Genomic DNA, 17,673 nt, shown 5'->3' with positions numbered 1-17,673 from the left:
ATTTTAAGAAAAAAGAAATAGAAGAAGATAGCAGGAGAGGAAGAATGAAGGGGAGTAAGTCAGAGGGGGAGACGAACCATGAGAGACGATGGACTCTGATAAACAAACTGAGGGTTCTAGAGGGGAGGAGGATAGGGGGATGGGTTAGCCTGGTGATGAGTATTGTGGAGGGCACGTTCTGCATGGAGCACTGGGTGTTATGAACAAACAATGAATCATGGAACACTACACCAAAACAAATTATGTAATATATGGTGATTAACATTACAATAAAAAATTTAAAAAAATATATATAATCATCAAACCTAATCTTGTTAACTTCATCCTTTATCCAAATTAAATTTTCTAAATGAAATAATCATCAAAACAAAATAGACTCATCAAACTTTATCTTAATTGTTAACTTCATCTTTTTATCCAAATTAAATTTTCTAAAATGTGAACAAATAGCCAAATTGACTTTATTTGCAACTCTTCTTTGTTCATGTCCCTCAATTAGGGGTACAAAGAAGTTATAAGTGGCCAAATGCAAGCTCTAAGAAAAAAGGGACATGTATTATTTCACAGACTTAATAATAATTTCTTTGGTGGTGGACATATACTATATAAAATATAAAATTATTCTAATATGACTCTATTTTTGGTAGGTGTATCCTGATTGTTTGGCACAGGCCATCTATGCAACATTCCAGGAAGCATTTCCAGAATCGAGTAATCTTTTTAATGATGAATTTAAAGAGGATCTGGGGAATAATATTTTTCTTTGGTTGTCAGGTATGAGTATATCATTTACATATTGATCATTATTTTGATACCTAAAACTATTCGTATACAGTATCTTGTTTACTCCAGCTAAAAAAATTGGTAATTCTTTGCCTTGCAAAACATGCCATATTGGGCGCCTGGGTGGCTCAGTTGGTTAAGCGACTGCCTTTGGCTCAGGTCATGATCCTGGAGTCCCGGGATCAAGTCCCGCATCGGGCTCCCTGTTCGGCGGGGAGTCGGCTTCTCCCTCTGACCCTCTTCCCTCTCGTGCTCTCTCTCTCTCTCTCTCTCTCATTCTCTCTTTCTCTCAAATAAATAAATAAAATCTTTAAAAAAAAACATGCCATATTGATGCCTATGTTTTTAAAAAATAATTATTTTCTTCTGAAAGTTTTGCTATAACAAAATTAACCTTTAGAAGCCAAATAATTTTACAGACAATGGAATTATTATAGAAAAGTGAATTTCCATAAAAATAAAGATATACTATATATATTTATATTTGGAAAGTAAATAATTTGTTTCTTTGGAATGCTACTTACATTTTTATGGCAAACAATATTGGTTAAATTCTAAAGCTAACTGAGTTCCTCGCAGAAATACAATCACTAATCAAGGAAAAGTTGTTTTTTGAATCATGGTATATGTGTAGGGTGGGAGTGATAGGACTGAAAGGCTGAAGGGAAGGAAAGTCCTATCCTAGAGCATTTAGCTAGAGATTTAGGTACTTGAGTTTAAAACTAACATAGTTTCATATTCCGGAGTGACCTTCCCAACACTTTTTTTTTTTTAAGACTCCCTTACTCTTATGGACTACCAGAAGCTGTTTTCAAACAGTTCTTGTAAATCTTTTGATACAAATTTTGACTGATTTTTTAAACTGTTTTATACCAGTTCTTAGAAACCAAACCATTTCTAAAAGAACATGTTTCATATTTTCACAAGGGAGCCCTTGAGGGGTAAAAAGTAGAAAACAGCCCTGAGAAACCAACCCCCACTCAGTCAACACACACAGTCAAGAGTCTCCTAATTATAGAGAAAAATCCAACTAATTCTAATATAAGAAATAAAAAGGGAATGGACACAGCATTCATGCCAAGATACTATACAAAAAAATGTGATGAAGAACAGGACAACTTTCCTACTGACCTATTCTAGACTGTATTGTGTCCCCCAAAATTCATATTTTGATGTTCTAACCCCCAGTACACCTCAGAATGTGACTACATTTCAATATAGGACTTTAAAGAGGTAATTAGGTTAAATGAGATCATTTGAATGAGCCCTAATCTAATAAGACTGGTGTCCTTAAACTAGGGAGACACCAGGGATGTATATTCACAGAGAAAATGCCATGTGAGGACACAGCAAAACGTTAGCCATCTGTAAGCCAAGGAGAGAGGCCTTACGAGAAGTCAAACCTGATGGTACCTTGATCTTGGACTTCCAGCCTCCAGAACTATGATGAAATAAATTTCTGTTCTTGAGGTCCTACGGTCTATAGCATTTTGTTATGGCAGCCCTAGCAAACTAATACAGATTTTTAATACTCAATAGAAAAAAGTGAACAAAAACATGAAATTTTTAACCCAGCAATTAAAAAATGGAACACAGCAGATATGTTGTAATCAAACGTTTTAACAAAAACTTCTAAGAAATAATGAAACAATCATAGTTGTAAGGGGAGAATACAAATTGGAAACATAGGAAGTCCATGGAACTTCCTATGGGAAGAACCCAGCTATACACACATACACATATACATGAAATCACCATGTTAACCAAGAGATAGAACATATCCAGAATGTAGTTCCAATTTTGGTTTCTGTTTTACCCAAAAGTCTTCTGAGGTAGTGCCTTTTAATGGCAAAGACTTTTGTGTTTATATTTTAGTTATTAATGTCTACTTTTTTGCTTTATGTTAAAGACTGTGGCTTGGATCATATTTGGAGTTTGGAAGTTATTGAGTTATTTCTATCATACACAGCAAAATATTATAAATGGTACCTAGTGACTTGAAAGCAAAGATATATTCCTGTTTGTCAGAAATAGGATTCTATATATTCTCTGTGTGGTTGCATAGACTAGTAGACGTGTGTTTCCATAGGATTTTATTTGTATTTCCAATGGTTTTAATATGTGCTGTGTCTTTAATCAATTAAAAATCCCCTTTCTCTTATAAAAATATATGAGTTCACAAAAAAGAGAAATATTCTTTTTCTCTAACAAATCTTCACCTGATACAGTTTAGATATATCTTTTACTCTTAAATTTACAATGAATAATTTTTAGGGATTATAGCTACCAGTAATCTAATACTGAATCAATTTTATAGAGACATAAAATTAGATTTTTTTCTAGTCTTTAATTATAGTTATTATGTTATTATAGTTATATGTTATTATAGAGGCAAATATATTGATTTGACTTCTATTCAATGTTATCTAACAAAATTTAATATTATAGGAAGAATTCCTTTACTCTTGCCATGACCAGGCAAGGATCAATAGGTAAGTTTTAGGGTCATTGTCATCTTAACTTTATTGAGTCATCCAACTCATGAAGAAAGCATATCTCCCTACTTATTTAGGATTTTGGTAACTTATCTCAGTATATTTTATATTTCAGCATATAAATCTTGTACATATTTTATTTTTCCTAGACATTTGGCATTTTCAGAGTGTTATTAGAAATACTTAAAATTTCAATTTCAAACTATTGCTAATGAATTATAATTTACCTTTTAATTTGTATCCAGTGATTGATAAAATTCGATCCGTAGTTTATCTGTACATACTTTTGGGTTTTCTGCATATAAAATCTTATCCTCTGCAAAAAAAATTTCTATTTCTTCAGTTTCCAGTTATTTCACTTCATTTTTTTGCATTATACTGAATACAACTTCATAATTAATATTGACAGTGCTCACTTCAGCAGCACATATACTGTAATTAATATTGACAATTCCAAAGGTACCTCACACCTATCAAAATGACTAAAATCAACAACACAAGAAACAACAGGTGTTGGCAAGGATGTGGAGAAAATGGAACCCTCTTGTACTGTTGGTGGGAATGCAAACTGGTGCAGCCACCGTGGAAAATAGCATGGAGGTGCCTCAAAAAGTTAAACATAAAATTACCCAATGATCTAGCAATTGCACTACTAGTTATTTACCCAAAGAATGCAGAAATACTAATTCAAAGGGATATGTGCATCTACAATAGACAAATTATGAAAACAGCCCAAGTGTCCATTGACTGATGAATGGATAAGAAAGAAGTGGTGTACACACACATACACACACACACACACACACAGAGGAATATTACTTAGCCATAAAAAAGAATGAAATCCTGCCATTTGCAACAATATGGATGGAGCTAGAGTTTTATGCTAAGTGAAGTAAGTTCAGTCAGAGAAAGACAAATACCATATGATACCATTCATATGTGGAATTTAAGAAACAAAACAAATGAGCAAAGGGGAAAAAAAGAACGAGGCAAACCAAGAAACAGACTCAACTATAAAGAACAAACTGATAGTTACCAGAAGGGAGGTGGGTGGGGGGATGGGTGAAATAGGTGATGGGGATTAAGGAATGCACTTGTGATGAGCACTGGGTAATATATGGAATTGTTGAATCACTATATTGTACACCTGAAGCTAATATTACACTGTATGTTAACTAACTGAAATCCAAATAAAAACTTGAAACAGACAACAAAAAACTTAAAAAAAATTGAAACCTACATTTTCTTAGAATAAAAGGCTGACATGCTGGTGGGAGTTTAAATTAGTACAACCCTTTTGGATAGCTGCCAATATCTACTAAAACTGAACATATACAGACTTTTAACCTGGCATGTCTACGATTCCCAGGTACATCCCTTACAGAAATGTACATGTTTCTGTACACCAAAGGTACAAAATGTTTATAACAGCACTATTTATTTGATAATCAAAACAAATTGTCCCAATGCCCATCAATAATATGAAGTTTAAATAAATTATGGAATATTCATATCATGAAATACTGCCAGCAATGAGAATGAGCAAATTACAATTATATTCAACAGCATGATCAAATCATACAAACATAGTTGAGGGGGGAAAAAAGCCAGACACAGAAGAGTAGATCCTGTATGAATACACTGATAAAAAAAAATCAGCATTTGGCAAAACTAATCTGTAGTGTTAGGAGTGAAGATAATAATTGTCCTCGGAAATGGGTGACTAGAAAAGAGAGCTCCTAGAGTGCTGAATATTGTTTCTGGGTGCTGGCAACATGGACACCATGTATTAAATTCAAAATTCATTGAGCTGATCTGTACATTTTTTAAGATGTTTATATGCATTGATAGAAAGTTAAGTTGAAAACAAAGCCTGCACGAGAGTCTCTGTGGTTTTTTTTAAATCGTGAATATGTTTTTATATATTTCTATCCCATTGCTTTTCTCATAGTGCCTATCCATCAAGAGTCACATGCTTCCTGAGTCTATCCTCATAAATGACCTTTTCAACTTTTACTACAATTTATCTTTCACTTGTGACTATTTTGCTTTGGCTAGAGCACTTGTAGAAAGAATTTTATAAGACATGTTTTTCTAATTTCTTTATTGAGGAAAGGTTTATATCATAGATCTAAAATACCAAATTCAGCATTCTCTTCCTTAATGTATCAAAAATTTCTTTTTCAGGATGAAGTAATCACTATTAGATGATAAAGTAATTATCTCTTAGGTAATTAATCACTTGATTTTTCTGTCTTTACATTATATATTCAATTCCATTGCTTACACTATCAGTTGGCTTTCATTTTTTTTCATTTTTTTACAAACAAAATTTTTATTACCAGAATTCCTTACACACAGTAAGAAAACAGAGTGCCAGAGACTCTGTTATTTTCCTCTTACTACTGTAACAAAATTACCAGTTAGCAATTTAAAACAACACAACGTATTATCTTACACTCCTGCAAGTCAGAAATCCAAAATGAGTCTCACCAGGCTAAAATCAAGATGTTAGCAGAGCTGTGTTTCTTCTACAGGTTTTGTGGTAGAATTTTTTTTAAGCATTTAGAAACTGTGTACATTCTTTGCCTCGTGGCCTTCTTCCATCTTCAAAGCTAGCAATGGCTCATCAGTTCCAGATAAGAGCTAAAAGGAAAAAAAAAAAAAAGGCCAACCAAGAATACTTTAACAAACAAAGGTGTCCATCAAAGGTGAAGGTGAGATATTTTCTCTAACAAACAAAACCTAAGGAAGTTCACCAGAACTGCCTTACAAGAAATACTGAAAGGAGTTCTTCAAGCTGAAATGAAAGGACACTAATTAATAACAAAAAATTATATAAAAATATACAACACACTGGTAAAGGTGCGCATATAGTTAGATTCAGAATATTCTAATACTGTAGAATGGTAGTGTGTTAACCACTTAATTCTAGTATAAAAGTTAAAAGACAAAATATTAAAAATAGTTATGGCTATAATAATTTCTTCATAGAGATGCAATATAAAAGGATGTAAACAGTGACACCAAAAACATAAAAGAGGGAGGGAGTAAAAGAGTAGTTTTGGGTATGCAAAGTTAAATTATCAGCATAAAATAGACTTTATATAATGTTTTATGTAACCCTCACGGTAAACACAAAGCAAGACCTAAGCAAATTCGTAAGAGATAAAGAGAAGGGAATCAAAGCAAGCCATTATGGAAAATCATCAATTCACAAAGGAAGGCAACAAGAGAGGCAGAAAGGAACAAAGGAGCCACAAAGATTCCATAAAACAATTAATGAGATGACATCAGTAAATCATTACCTAACTATAATTAATTATATAATCCAATCAAAATACATAGAGTGGATGGATGGATTGATAAAAAAAGCAACAGCCAACATTATGCTGCCTACAAGAGCTCACTTCAGCTTTAAGGACACACTTCAAGTGAAGCGATGGAAAAGATATTTCATGCAAGTGGAAACCAAAAGAGAGCAGGGATAGCTATAATTATATTACAGAAAATATACTGTAAGCCAAAAATGGTAACAAGAGACAAAGAAGATCATTATATAATTAAGGCAATTCATCAAGAAGATATAACAATTGTAAATAGAATGACTTCAGAACACCTAAATATATTAAGCAAATATTAATATATCTGAAGTGAGAAGGAGACAACAATTTAAAATAGTAGGAGACTTCAATACTCCACTTTCAGCAATGGATAAATCATTCAGGCAGAAAATGAACAAGGACACATTGGAATTGAACCATATGTTAGACCAAATGGACCTAACAGACATTTATAGAACCTACCATCCATCACCAGCAGAATATACATTCTTCTCAAGCACACATGGAACATTTTCCAGGATAGATCATATGTTTGAGCTCAAAGCAAGTATTAATAAATTTAAGAAGACTGAAATCATACCAAATATCTTTTTGAACCACAAATTTTATAAAACTAGAAATCAATAAAAGGAGGAAAGTTAGAAAATCACAAATATGCACAAATTAACACACTCCTGAATAACCAGTTGGTCAAAGAATCAATCAAAAGAAAAATTTTTAAAAAGTCTTGAAATAAATGAAAATGGAAATAAAACATATCCAAAACTATGGAATGCTGTCAAAGCCATCTTAAGGAGGAAATTTATAGTAATAACTACCTGTATCAAGAAAAAAGAAAGATATCAAACATACAACCTAACTTTACACCTCAAGGAACTAGAAAAAGAAGGACAAACTACACCCAAAGTTAGCAGAAGGAAAGAAATAACAAAGATCAGAGCATAAGTAAGAAAGACAATAGAAAAAAGTCAATGAAACTAAAAGGTGTTTTTTTAATATAAAATTGACAAATCTTTAGCTAGATGAAGAAAAAAAGGATTCAAATAAATAACAATGAAAGAGGAGACATTACAACTGATAACACAAATACAAAGGATCAAAAGAGACCACTATGAACAATTATATACCAAAAAATTGGACAACCTAGAAGAAATGGATAAATTCCTGGAAACATAAAATTTATCAAGACTTAATCATGAAGAAATAGAAAAATATGAACAGGCCAATAATAGTAAGGGGACTAAATCAGTATTTAAAAACCACCCAAGAAATTATAGCCCAGCACTATATGGTCTCATTGGTGAATTCTACCAAACGTGTAAATAAGAATTAATGTCAATCCTTATCAAACTCTTCCAAAAAAACAACTCCCAAACTCAATGAGGCCAGATTTATCCTGATACTAAAGGCAGATAAGGACACTACAAGAAAACTACAGACCAATATCCCTAATGAATATAGATGCAAACATTCTCAATAAAATATTAGAAACCAAATTTTCAACAGCACATTAAAATGATCATAAACCAGGATCAAGCAGGATTTATCTCTAGGATGCAGGATGATTCAACATATGCACATCAACAGATGTTATACATCACATTAATAACATGAAGGAGAAAAACCCCATGATCATCTCAATAGATGCAGAAAAAACACTTGAGAAATTACAACATCCTTTCCTGATCAAAAACACTCAACACATTGGGTATAGAAGGAAACTCAACATAATAAAGTCTATCTATGACAAGCCAATAGCTAACATATTCAGTGGTGAAAGACTGAAAAGCTTTTCCTCTAAGATGAGGAACAAGACAAAGGTACCCATTCTTACCATTCCTACTTAACAGAGTATTGGAAGTCCTAGGCAGAGCAATCAGGAAAGGGGAGGGGGGGGAAGCTAAGTAAAATGCATCCAAAAGGAAAAGATAGAAGTAAAATAGCCCTTTTTTGTAGATACCTTCTACAGGCATACATCATTTTATTGTGCTTCACAGATATGGCATTTTTTACAAATTGAAGGTTTGTGGTAACCCTGCATCAAGCAAGTCTATCAGTGCCATTTTCCCAACAGAATTTGCTTACCTCGTGTCTCCATGAGAATTTGGTAATTCTCACAATATTTCAAACTTTCTCATATTATATTTGGCATGGTGATCTGTGATTAGTGATTACAAGTCACTGAAAGCTCAGGTAATAGCATTTTTTAGCAATAAAGTTTTTAAATTAAAGTATATATATTAAATTAGACATAATGCTGTAAAACACACTTAATAGACTATAGCATAGTGTGAACATAACTTTTAATAGGCATTGGGAAACCAAAAAATTTATTCAACTTGCTTTATTGTGAAATTCACTTTATTGCAGTGGTCTGGAACTGAACACTCAATATCTCTGAGTTATGCCTGGGTATAGAAAACCCTCAAGACTCAACCAAAAAACTGTTAGAACTAATCAGTGAATTCAGCAGTGTTGCAGGGTACAAAATCATTATACAAAATCAGTTGCATTTCTCTGTACTAACGACAAAATACCTGAAAAAGTAATAAAATCCCATTCACAATAGCATTAATAACAACAAAGTACTTAGGAATAAATTCAGTCAAGGAGATGAAAGATCTGTATACTGAAGACTACAAGATTTTGATGAAAGAAATTGAAGAAGACACAAACAAATGGAAAGGTATCCTGTGTTTATGGATTGAAAGAATTAATTTTGTTAAAATGTCCATACTATGCAAAGCCATCTATATATTCAATATAGTTCCTATAAAATTCCAATGGCATTTTTCACAGAAATAGAAAAAAAAACCTTAAAGTTTGTATGGAATCACAAAAGAACCTGGATACCCAAAGAAATTCAGAGAAATATCAAAGCTGGAAGCATCACACTTCCTGATTTCAAATTACACTACAAAGCTCCAGTAATCAAAATGATGTGGTACTGCCATAAAAATAGAGATAGACCCATGGAATAGAATCCAGAGCCCAAAAATAAACCCTCACAAATACAATCAACTAATACTCAATACTCTCTTCCATAAATGGTGATGGTTAAACTGGATAACCACATGTAGAAGAATGAAATTGGACTTCTTAAGATCACTCCACAAAAAATTAACTCGAAGAGGATTAAAGACGTAAAAATAAGAACTTAATGGTAAAACTATAAGAAAATATAGGGAGAAAATCCTTGACATTGATCTTGGAAACAATTTTTTTGGATATGACACCAAAAACACAAGCAACAAAAGCAAAAATTAGTTAGTGGGATTGCATCAAACTAAAAATCTTATGCATAGTTAAGGAAACCATCAACAAAATTAAAAGGCAACTCATGGAATATATTCTCAAATCATATTCTGATAAAGGGTTGATATCCAAAATATATAAAGAACTCATACAACTCACTAGCAAAAAACAAACAAAAACAAAAACAAACAAAAATCTAATTTAAAAATGGATAGAGGAACTGAACAGACACTTTTCCAAAGAAGACATACAGATGGCCAACAGACACATGAAAAGATGTTCAACATCACTAATCATCAGGGAAATGCAAATCAAAACCACAATGAGACCTCATCTCACACGAATCAGGATGGCTAGTGCCAAAAAGACAAGAAATAAGTCTTGGCAAGGATGTAAAGAATAGGGAACCCTGTGCACTGTTGGCGAGAAAGTAAATTGGTGCTGTTACTTGGAAAACAATATGGAGGTTCCTAAAAAATTTAAATAGAGCTACCATGTAACCGAGCAATCCCACTTCTGGGTATATATCCAAAAGAAAGAAAAACATATCAAAGAGATATCTGTACTCCCATGTTCATTGCAGCCTTATTCACAACAGCCAGGATATGGAAACAATCTAGGTGTCTGTCAATGGATGAATGAATAGAGAAGATGGGTATATACAGACAATGGAATATTGTTTAGCCATAAGAAAGAAGGAAATTTTGCCATTTGCAACCATACGGATGGACCTTGAACGCAATATGCTAAGTGAAATAAATCAGACAGAAAAAGACAAATACTGTATGATATTGCTTACATATTGCATCTAAAAAAAGCCAAACTCATAGAAACAGAATAGTGTGGTGGTTACAAGGGTATGGGAGAAATGGGTAGATATTGGTCAAAGTGTACAAACTTCTGGTTATAAGATGAATAAGTTGTGGAAAATTAATATATAGGATGTTGAATATAGTTGATAAACTGTATCGTATACTTGAAAGTTACTAAGAGTAGATTTTGAATGTTCCCACCATAACAAAGAAGTGGCAATTATGTGACATGATGGAGCCGTTAGCTAATTCTATGGAGTGATCATTCCAATATATGTAAGTGTATCAAATCAATACAGTTGTATACCTTAAACTTACACAATATTGTATGTTAATTATGTTTCAGTAAAACTGTAAAAATTGACATTAAAATAAGAAAGTAAAAAAATCATCAAGGCTAAAGATAAAGAACGCCTTCACTTGGATGTTATGGTCCTATATTAATGCCAGTTTTTGGAACAGTCAATGTTTACTGACTGATTTGAAATTCTTACTTGTAAATAATGATGGGAGGTAGTCAGCTCAACTAGTGGTTAATTTGAAGAAAAAAAAAAAAAACAGAGAAACTAACTTGTATTACATGCTTACTATGGACCAGGTACTGTGTTTATTTCACATCTGCCTTGATGGTAGGTAATGATTAAGTTGAATTGAATTTTGAGTCTCTTGGGTCCAACACATAGTTTAGTAGATGTTAGCCTTCAAAAGTGTTTATTGAATGTTACTTCTCCTTATGTACCAGGAACAAGTAAGTTTTATTCCAGAAATGGAATGATTATTCAACATTAGACTGTATTAACCATGTCTTTTATTTTGTGTTCTGATACCCTGACATCTGGGGCCTTTCTTTCCCTGGAAGGACTAAACTGCTGTAGTTAGCCAATTGCTAGAGATATTAAACAACTCACCCATAAACGTGCTTTTCAAAACATGATTTTCAAAAGAACCAACCAATACAGAGCCCACAGGACAACACCTCATTTATTGGGTTCTCACACTGTAGACCTCTATCCCCTTATCCTAATAATTTCAGGACCAGGTACCAAACCACTATGGACAGTACCTGTGCCCCAGAGCCTGCTGAAATTATTCAGATTAATCAATTCTGAGCCAGTTTACCCTGCCTCACCTCTTCCTTCCTCAGAAGCCACAATAAAGCCTCTTGCTCAGTTTCCCCTTCTTCCCCTCTGACCAGCCCCAGTGTTTCCATGTGTGGCCCACCATGGCATGGTGTGTCCCCTCCTCTCGGGAACAGTGAGTAATAAGCTGTCTTTTCAATGCCAATCATTTCCAGATCTGTTAACCTTACTATATCTCAAATTTTCTGTTAATACACTATATTTTAAAACACAGACAATCAAAAAGCATTCAAGTGAATTAAACTGAAGTTTTCCGCACAGTTTATCTAGTGGCAACTAATGTGAAATAAGTGATAGCCTAATCTAAAAACACTTAGAAAATTCTAATTGACAGTCAAATATATACAGCAAGTAATCCTCATTGAACATTCATTTCTGATAAAATATTGGCTATATTTAGGAGTATATCAATGTATAGTAATATTGATAACAATATTAGCTCATAGTTTTCATTTACTGAACACTTTAACATATTAACTCTCAGAACAACCATATAAAGTACACAAAGGAATTTATATTATTCTCATTTTTATTGCTGGAGCTATACATTTTCAGTGCAATTAAATTATTCAACCATATACAGCTTTTGGAACAAAAATAGAACTTTTAAAATTTATTTTTGTAAAATAGCCAAAAATACTAAAAGGCAACCTATGGAATGGGAGAAGATATTTGCAAATGTCTTATCAGATTAAGGGCTAGTATCCAAAATCTATAAAGAGCTTATTAAACTCAACACCCAAAAAACAAGAAATCCAGTTAAAGAATGGGCAGAAGACAAGCACAGACATTTCTCCAAAGAAAACATACAAATGTCCAACAGACACATGAAAAAATGCTCACTACCACTCATCATCAGGGAAATACAAATCAAAACCACAATGAGCTACCACCTCATACCGGTCAGAATGGCTAAAATTAATAACTCAGGTAACAACAGATGTTGGTGAGGATGCAGAGAAAGGGGAACCCTCTTACACTACTGGTGGGAATGTAAACTGGTATAGCCACTCTGGAAAACAGTAGGGAGGTTCCTCAAAAAGTTAAAAATAGAGCTACCCTACGACCCATCAAGTGTACTATTAGGTATTTATCCAAAGGATACAAAGTGATTTGAAGGGGCACACGCACCCCAAAGCTTATAGCAGCAATGTCCACAATAGCCAAAATATGGAAAGAACCCAGATGTCCATCAATAGATGAATGGATAAAGATGTGGTATATATAGTGGAATATTACTCAGCCATCAAAAAGAATGAAATCTTGCCATTTGCAGCAATGTGGATGGAACTAAAGGGTATTATGCTCAGCGAAATGTCAGAGAAAGACAAATACCATATTATTTCACTCATATATGGATTTAAGAAACAAAACAGATGAACATAGGGGAAGGGAAGGAAAAATAAAATAAGATAAAATCAGAGAGGGAGGCAAACCATAAGAGACTCTTAACTCTAGAAAACAAACTGGGGGTTGTTGGAGGGGAGGTGGGTGGGTGAAGGGATAATTGGGTGATGACCATTGAGGAGGGCATTTGATGTAATGAGAACTGGGTGTTATATGCAACTGATTAATCACTAAATTCTACCCCTGAAATTAATAATACAGTATTTTTTAACTAAATTGAACTTAAATAAAAAATTTTTAATTTATTTTTGTTACTTTTTGGTTGCTACAATTGATTCATAAATATTACTTAAAAATATTAGGGGATACAGATAAGGAATAATAATGATAGTCACCTATACTTGGAAGCAATCATGTTAACATTTAAGCTACAGCCACACATATACAAGAAGTAAAAATTGTTCTTCACAAAAAAACATTCTGAATGTCTTTCTATGTTAACAAATATTTACAAGATAACTCTTAGTGGATACTTCATAATCCATTGTATGGATATACTCTTGATGGATTAGGTCCTTTCCAAGTTTTTGCAATAATTAACTTCCTCTTATGTCCATCTATGAACTTAGCTTATGTCTATGAGTCAGAAGATGCTATCAAGTTTGACCTCTTTTCTAATTCACTCTTTTATGTAATAGGACATTAATATTTCTTGTAGAATTTCCCTCATATAAAACTTGAGACTGACAATTTCCACAGGATTGTTGTGAGGCTGAACACATGTAATACTCATAAAAATGTGCTAATTTCCTTGACTAAATGTACATTTTATATCAACAGGTTTAAAACCTCAAAAAGGCTTTTGGACTCACTGGAAACTAAAAGAGCTCACCACAACAACCATACATGGTACTAAAAAAGCACCTTCAATATCTATAAAGGATAGGATTGAAAGGAGTCAGACACGTATAACAGCTGGTAAGTAAGTTTATTGTCAACTGCAGGATGAAATAGCCAAAATCAAGTATATTAAGTTATGGATTTATCATAATTTTCTAATAATTAATTCTTTGGAGGGTCTTAAAATGAGATTGGTGTTATAGTAGTTTGAATATTGCTTCACATTTTAGTTTTTCATTATGAAATGTTATGTGCTTAATTATGTCCTCCCATTTGCCTGTTGTATTTTTATATTTGCCTTCTATCCTACAATCTCATTAGTTCTAGTAGCCTTTTTATAGATTTCTTAGGATTTTCTGCATGGAAAATCATGTCATATGAGAATAAAGAGCATTTTACTTCTTCATTTCCAATCTACATGACTTTTGTTTCTTTTACATGCTTATGACTAGGACCTCTAAGAAAATGTTAACTAAAAGCAGTGAGAGTGGACATCCTTGCCTCATTCCTGACCTTAGAGGGGAAATGTTACGTTATTTGCCTTTAAATAGATTTGGACTGCCAGTTTTTATAGACGCCTTTTGTCAGGTTGAGGTAGTTTCATTCTCTTCTTGGCTTGCTGAGAATTTTTTTTTTTTTAATGCATGGATAGATGTAGAATCTTAACAAATGCTTTTTAGCATCTATTGAGATGAACCTATTTTTTTTTTTACTGTTTTAGTCTTTTAATACAGTGAATTACAGGGATCGATATTCAAATGTTAACCCAACCCTGCATCTCTGGGATAAATACCATTTGGCCATTGTGTATTAACTTATTCATGTACTACTGGATTTAATTTGATAAAATTTTGTTTTATTTTCCTGTACTATCCTGTCTCATTTTAGTAATAAGCATTATGTTCCCTCCTCTTCTCTTTTTAAAAAGAGTTAGTATAAAATTGGTATTTATTCTTCTTCCCATATATGGGAGAATTCATTAATGAAGCCATCAAGGCCTATAATTTTTTCTGTGGGAAAGTTCTTAACAAATTCAGTTTCTCTAATAGATGTAGGGCTATTCAGTTATCACTTCCTTCTTAAATGAACTTAGTTCTTTTCTGTGAGTTTTTATTTTATTCCTTTAAATATTTTTGAGTTTTTTTTTTTTCTGGGATACAATCCCTTACTTAGAAATATTTTGACCCATTTGAGCCTTGCTTTCAAGCTTCATCAGGTAGAACCAGCAGTCTTTTGTCTAGGTCTAACTTGCTTCCCCTGATAAGGCAATATCCTTCTCAGTATTCTACCCCTTGCTCTGTATCGAAGGTTTCCCATCTGACTGTCTAGAACATAAGCTTTGTGTGAGCCCCAAGCAGTGTTCTCCCTGCTCCTTGCTGTGGGTGGCTCTTTACCAACTTCAGGCATAGGGTCAAGGATAACGCTCTGAGGATCTTTAGAATGCTCTCTGTGTCCATCTGTCTCCTCATTATGCTGACCTATGAACTGTGGCTTGCCATCACCTTCCTGAATGCTAAATTTTACTTTCTCAACTCAGTGAGACTAGTGGATTCTGTTTGGATTCCCATTCCTTGCACTGCGGGGAGGAGACAATTGAAGGGCTCCTACATTTGTTTCTCTTTTCTTAGGGATTACTGACCTGTGCTGTCTATTGTCTAACACATAAAAACTATTTTTTCATATATTTTGTCCAAATTTTTAGTTGTTCAAGAAATAAGAGTAAATCCAGTCCTTGTCACTCCGTAATAGCTAGAAGTGGAAGCAATTATATATATTTTTAAAAGATTAAGAGAAGACTTAAAATATTCTCCTATATTTATCCTTCCTAGCACTTCTTTCCGTACTATAAATTTGAGTTCCTTGTGGTGTTATTTCCCTTCAGCCTGAGAAACTGCCTTTTGGCAGTTCTCATAGTTCAGTTTTTCTAGCAATGAATTTCCTTGTTTACTTATCTAAAATAGTGTTCATTTTGCCTCTATTTTTGAAGGATATTTTTCCTGGGTATAGAATTCTGGGTTCATTTTTCTTTTGCCTTTTAGCAAGATATTGGTCCATTGTGTTCTGGTTTCTCTTATTTACAATGAAAAGTCAGACATTATTATTATTTCACCATGTCTAGGGTCAGAAACTTCTCCTGTGAAGGGCCAAAGAGTCAATATTTTAGGTTTTGTTAGATACATATCATCTATTATTCTTTACAACTCTTTAAAAATATAAAATCCTTCTTAGGTTCCAAGTGATATGAAAAATAGGCCATGGACTGGATTGGACCTGCAGGCTGTAGTTTGTTGATTCCTACTTCTATTCAATGTGCCTTTTTTCTTCTAGCTACTGTTAAGATTTTTCTCTTTGTTCTTGGTGTTCAGAAATTTGTCCATGATGTGCTGACATACTTTTCTTTGTCTTCATTCTACTTGGCCTCATTAATTTTGTTAAACCTCTGATTTGATGTTTTTCACCATTTTTTGCCATTATATTTCAAATAAATTCTGTTCTATTTCTCTTCTCTGGGACTCCAACTTAGCATGTATTATATTACTTGTTGCCCACAGTTCACTGGAACTTTGTCAGTTTTTTTTCAATTTTTTTTGTCTCTAAGTTTTATAGATTTCATGTTTCCATTTATTTCATTTTAAGTTCACTGACTCTTCTATGGTCTATGATCTACTCTTAATCTCAATAAATGAATATTTCATTTCATATATTGTACCTTTCAGTTAAGAATTCCCTTTTGGTCCTTTTTTTCCTCTCTTTCAATTCGTACTCCTTTATTTCATTTTATTTTTTTTTTAAATTTCAGTATAGTTAATATACAGTGTTCTATTAGTGTTGGCATACAATGTTGTGATTCAACAATGTTGTACATTACTCAGTGTTTTTTAGTAGTTTCTATTTCTATTCTGAGATTCTCTTCCTTCATTATGGCTGTATTATCTTTTAAGTCCTTAAACATATTTAAAATAGTTGCTTTTAAGCTCTTGTCTGGTAATACCAACATTTGGATAACTATGAGATTGATTTCTATGACTATCTTTTTCTTGACTGAATCACAATTTCTTGTCTCTTTTCATGTCTAGTAAGTTTTTATGTAATCTTGGGATTTTGAATGAAACTTTTGAGGTTATTCTGAATTCTGTTAACTTCCACTAAAGGATGTTAATTTTTGTTCAAGTAAGTTACTTTGGCTGTTTCAAAGTCCAAATGTTATGTGTTCTGTGATGGTCAACCACTAAAATCTCCACTTAGAACTTTTAGCCATCCATCTATTCCTTTCCACCCATCCCTCTAGAGCTCCCTCTTCCCACCCTATGCATGAGTAATTCAGACACCAGCTAAGGGTTTGGAGAGAGCTTATAATATTCAGATTCTGGGGTTCCCCCTCTGCAGCCCCTTTTTTTTTTCTCATGTTCTCCAAATTTTTTTATTATGTTAATCACCATACATTACATCATTAGTTTTGGATGTAGTGTTCCATGATTCACTGTTTGTGCATAACACCCAGTGCTCCATTCAATACGTGCCCTCTTTAATACCCATCACCAGGCTAACCCATCCCCCCCCCAGAACCCTCAGTTTGTTTCTCAGAGTCCATAGTCTC

General features: G+C 33.2%; 1 protein-coding gene across 4 annotated transcripts in view; it reads left to right on the top strand.

Annotated features, from left to right (window-relative positions):
- FAM227B (family with sequence similarity 227 member B) overlaps positions 1–17,673 on the top strand; it is a 206,131-nt gene that overhangs the window by 55,601 nt on the left and 132,857 nt on the right. For all 4 annotated transcript variants that reach the window (XM_073876977.1, XM_073876976.1, XM_073876975.1 and 1 more), the window contains exons 10-11: positions 648–774; positions 14,016–14,153. In XM_073876977.1, coding sequence (XP_073733078.1) covers positions 648–774; positions 14,016–14,153 — 265 coding nt within the window. The remainder of the gene's footprint in view (positions 1–647; positions 775–14,015; positions 14,154–17,673) is intronic.

Source organism: Callorhinus ursinus, unplaced genomic scaffold (genome assembly GCF_003265705.2).
Source record: "Callorhinus ursinus isolate GAN/ISIS: 27379988/994484 unplaced genomic scaffold, GSC_fseal_2.0 scaffold25, whole genome shotgun sequence".
NCBI lineage: Eukaryota > Metazoa > Chordata > Mammalia > Carnivora > Otariidae > Callorhinus > Callorhinus ursinus.
The sequence above is the reverse complement of the archived record's forward strand: the minus strand, read 5'-3'. Positions and strand labels throughout refer to the sequence as shown.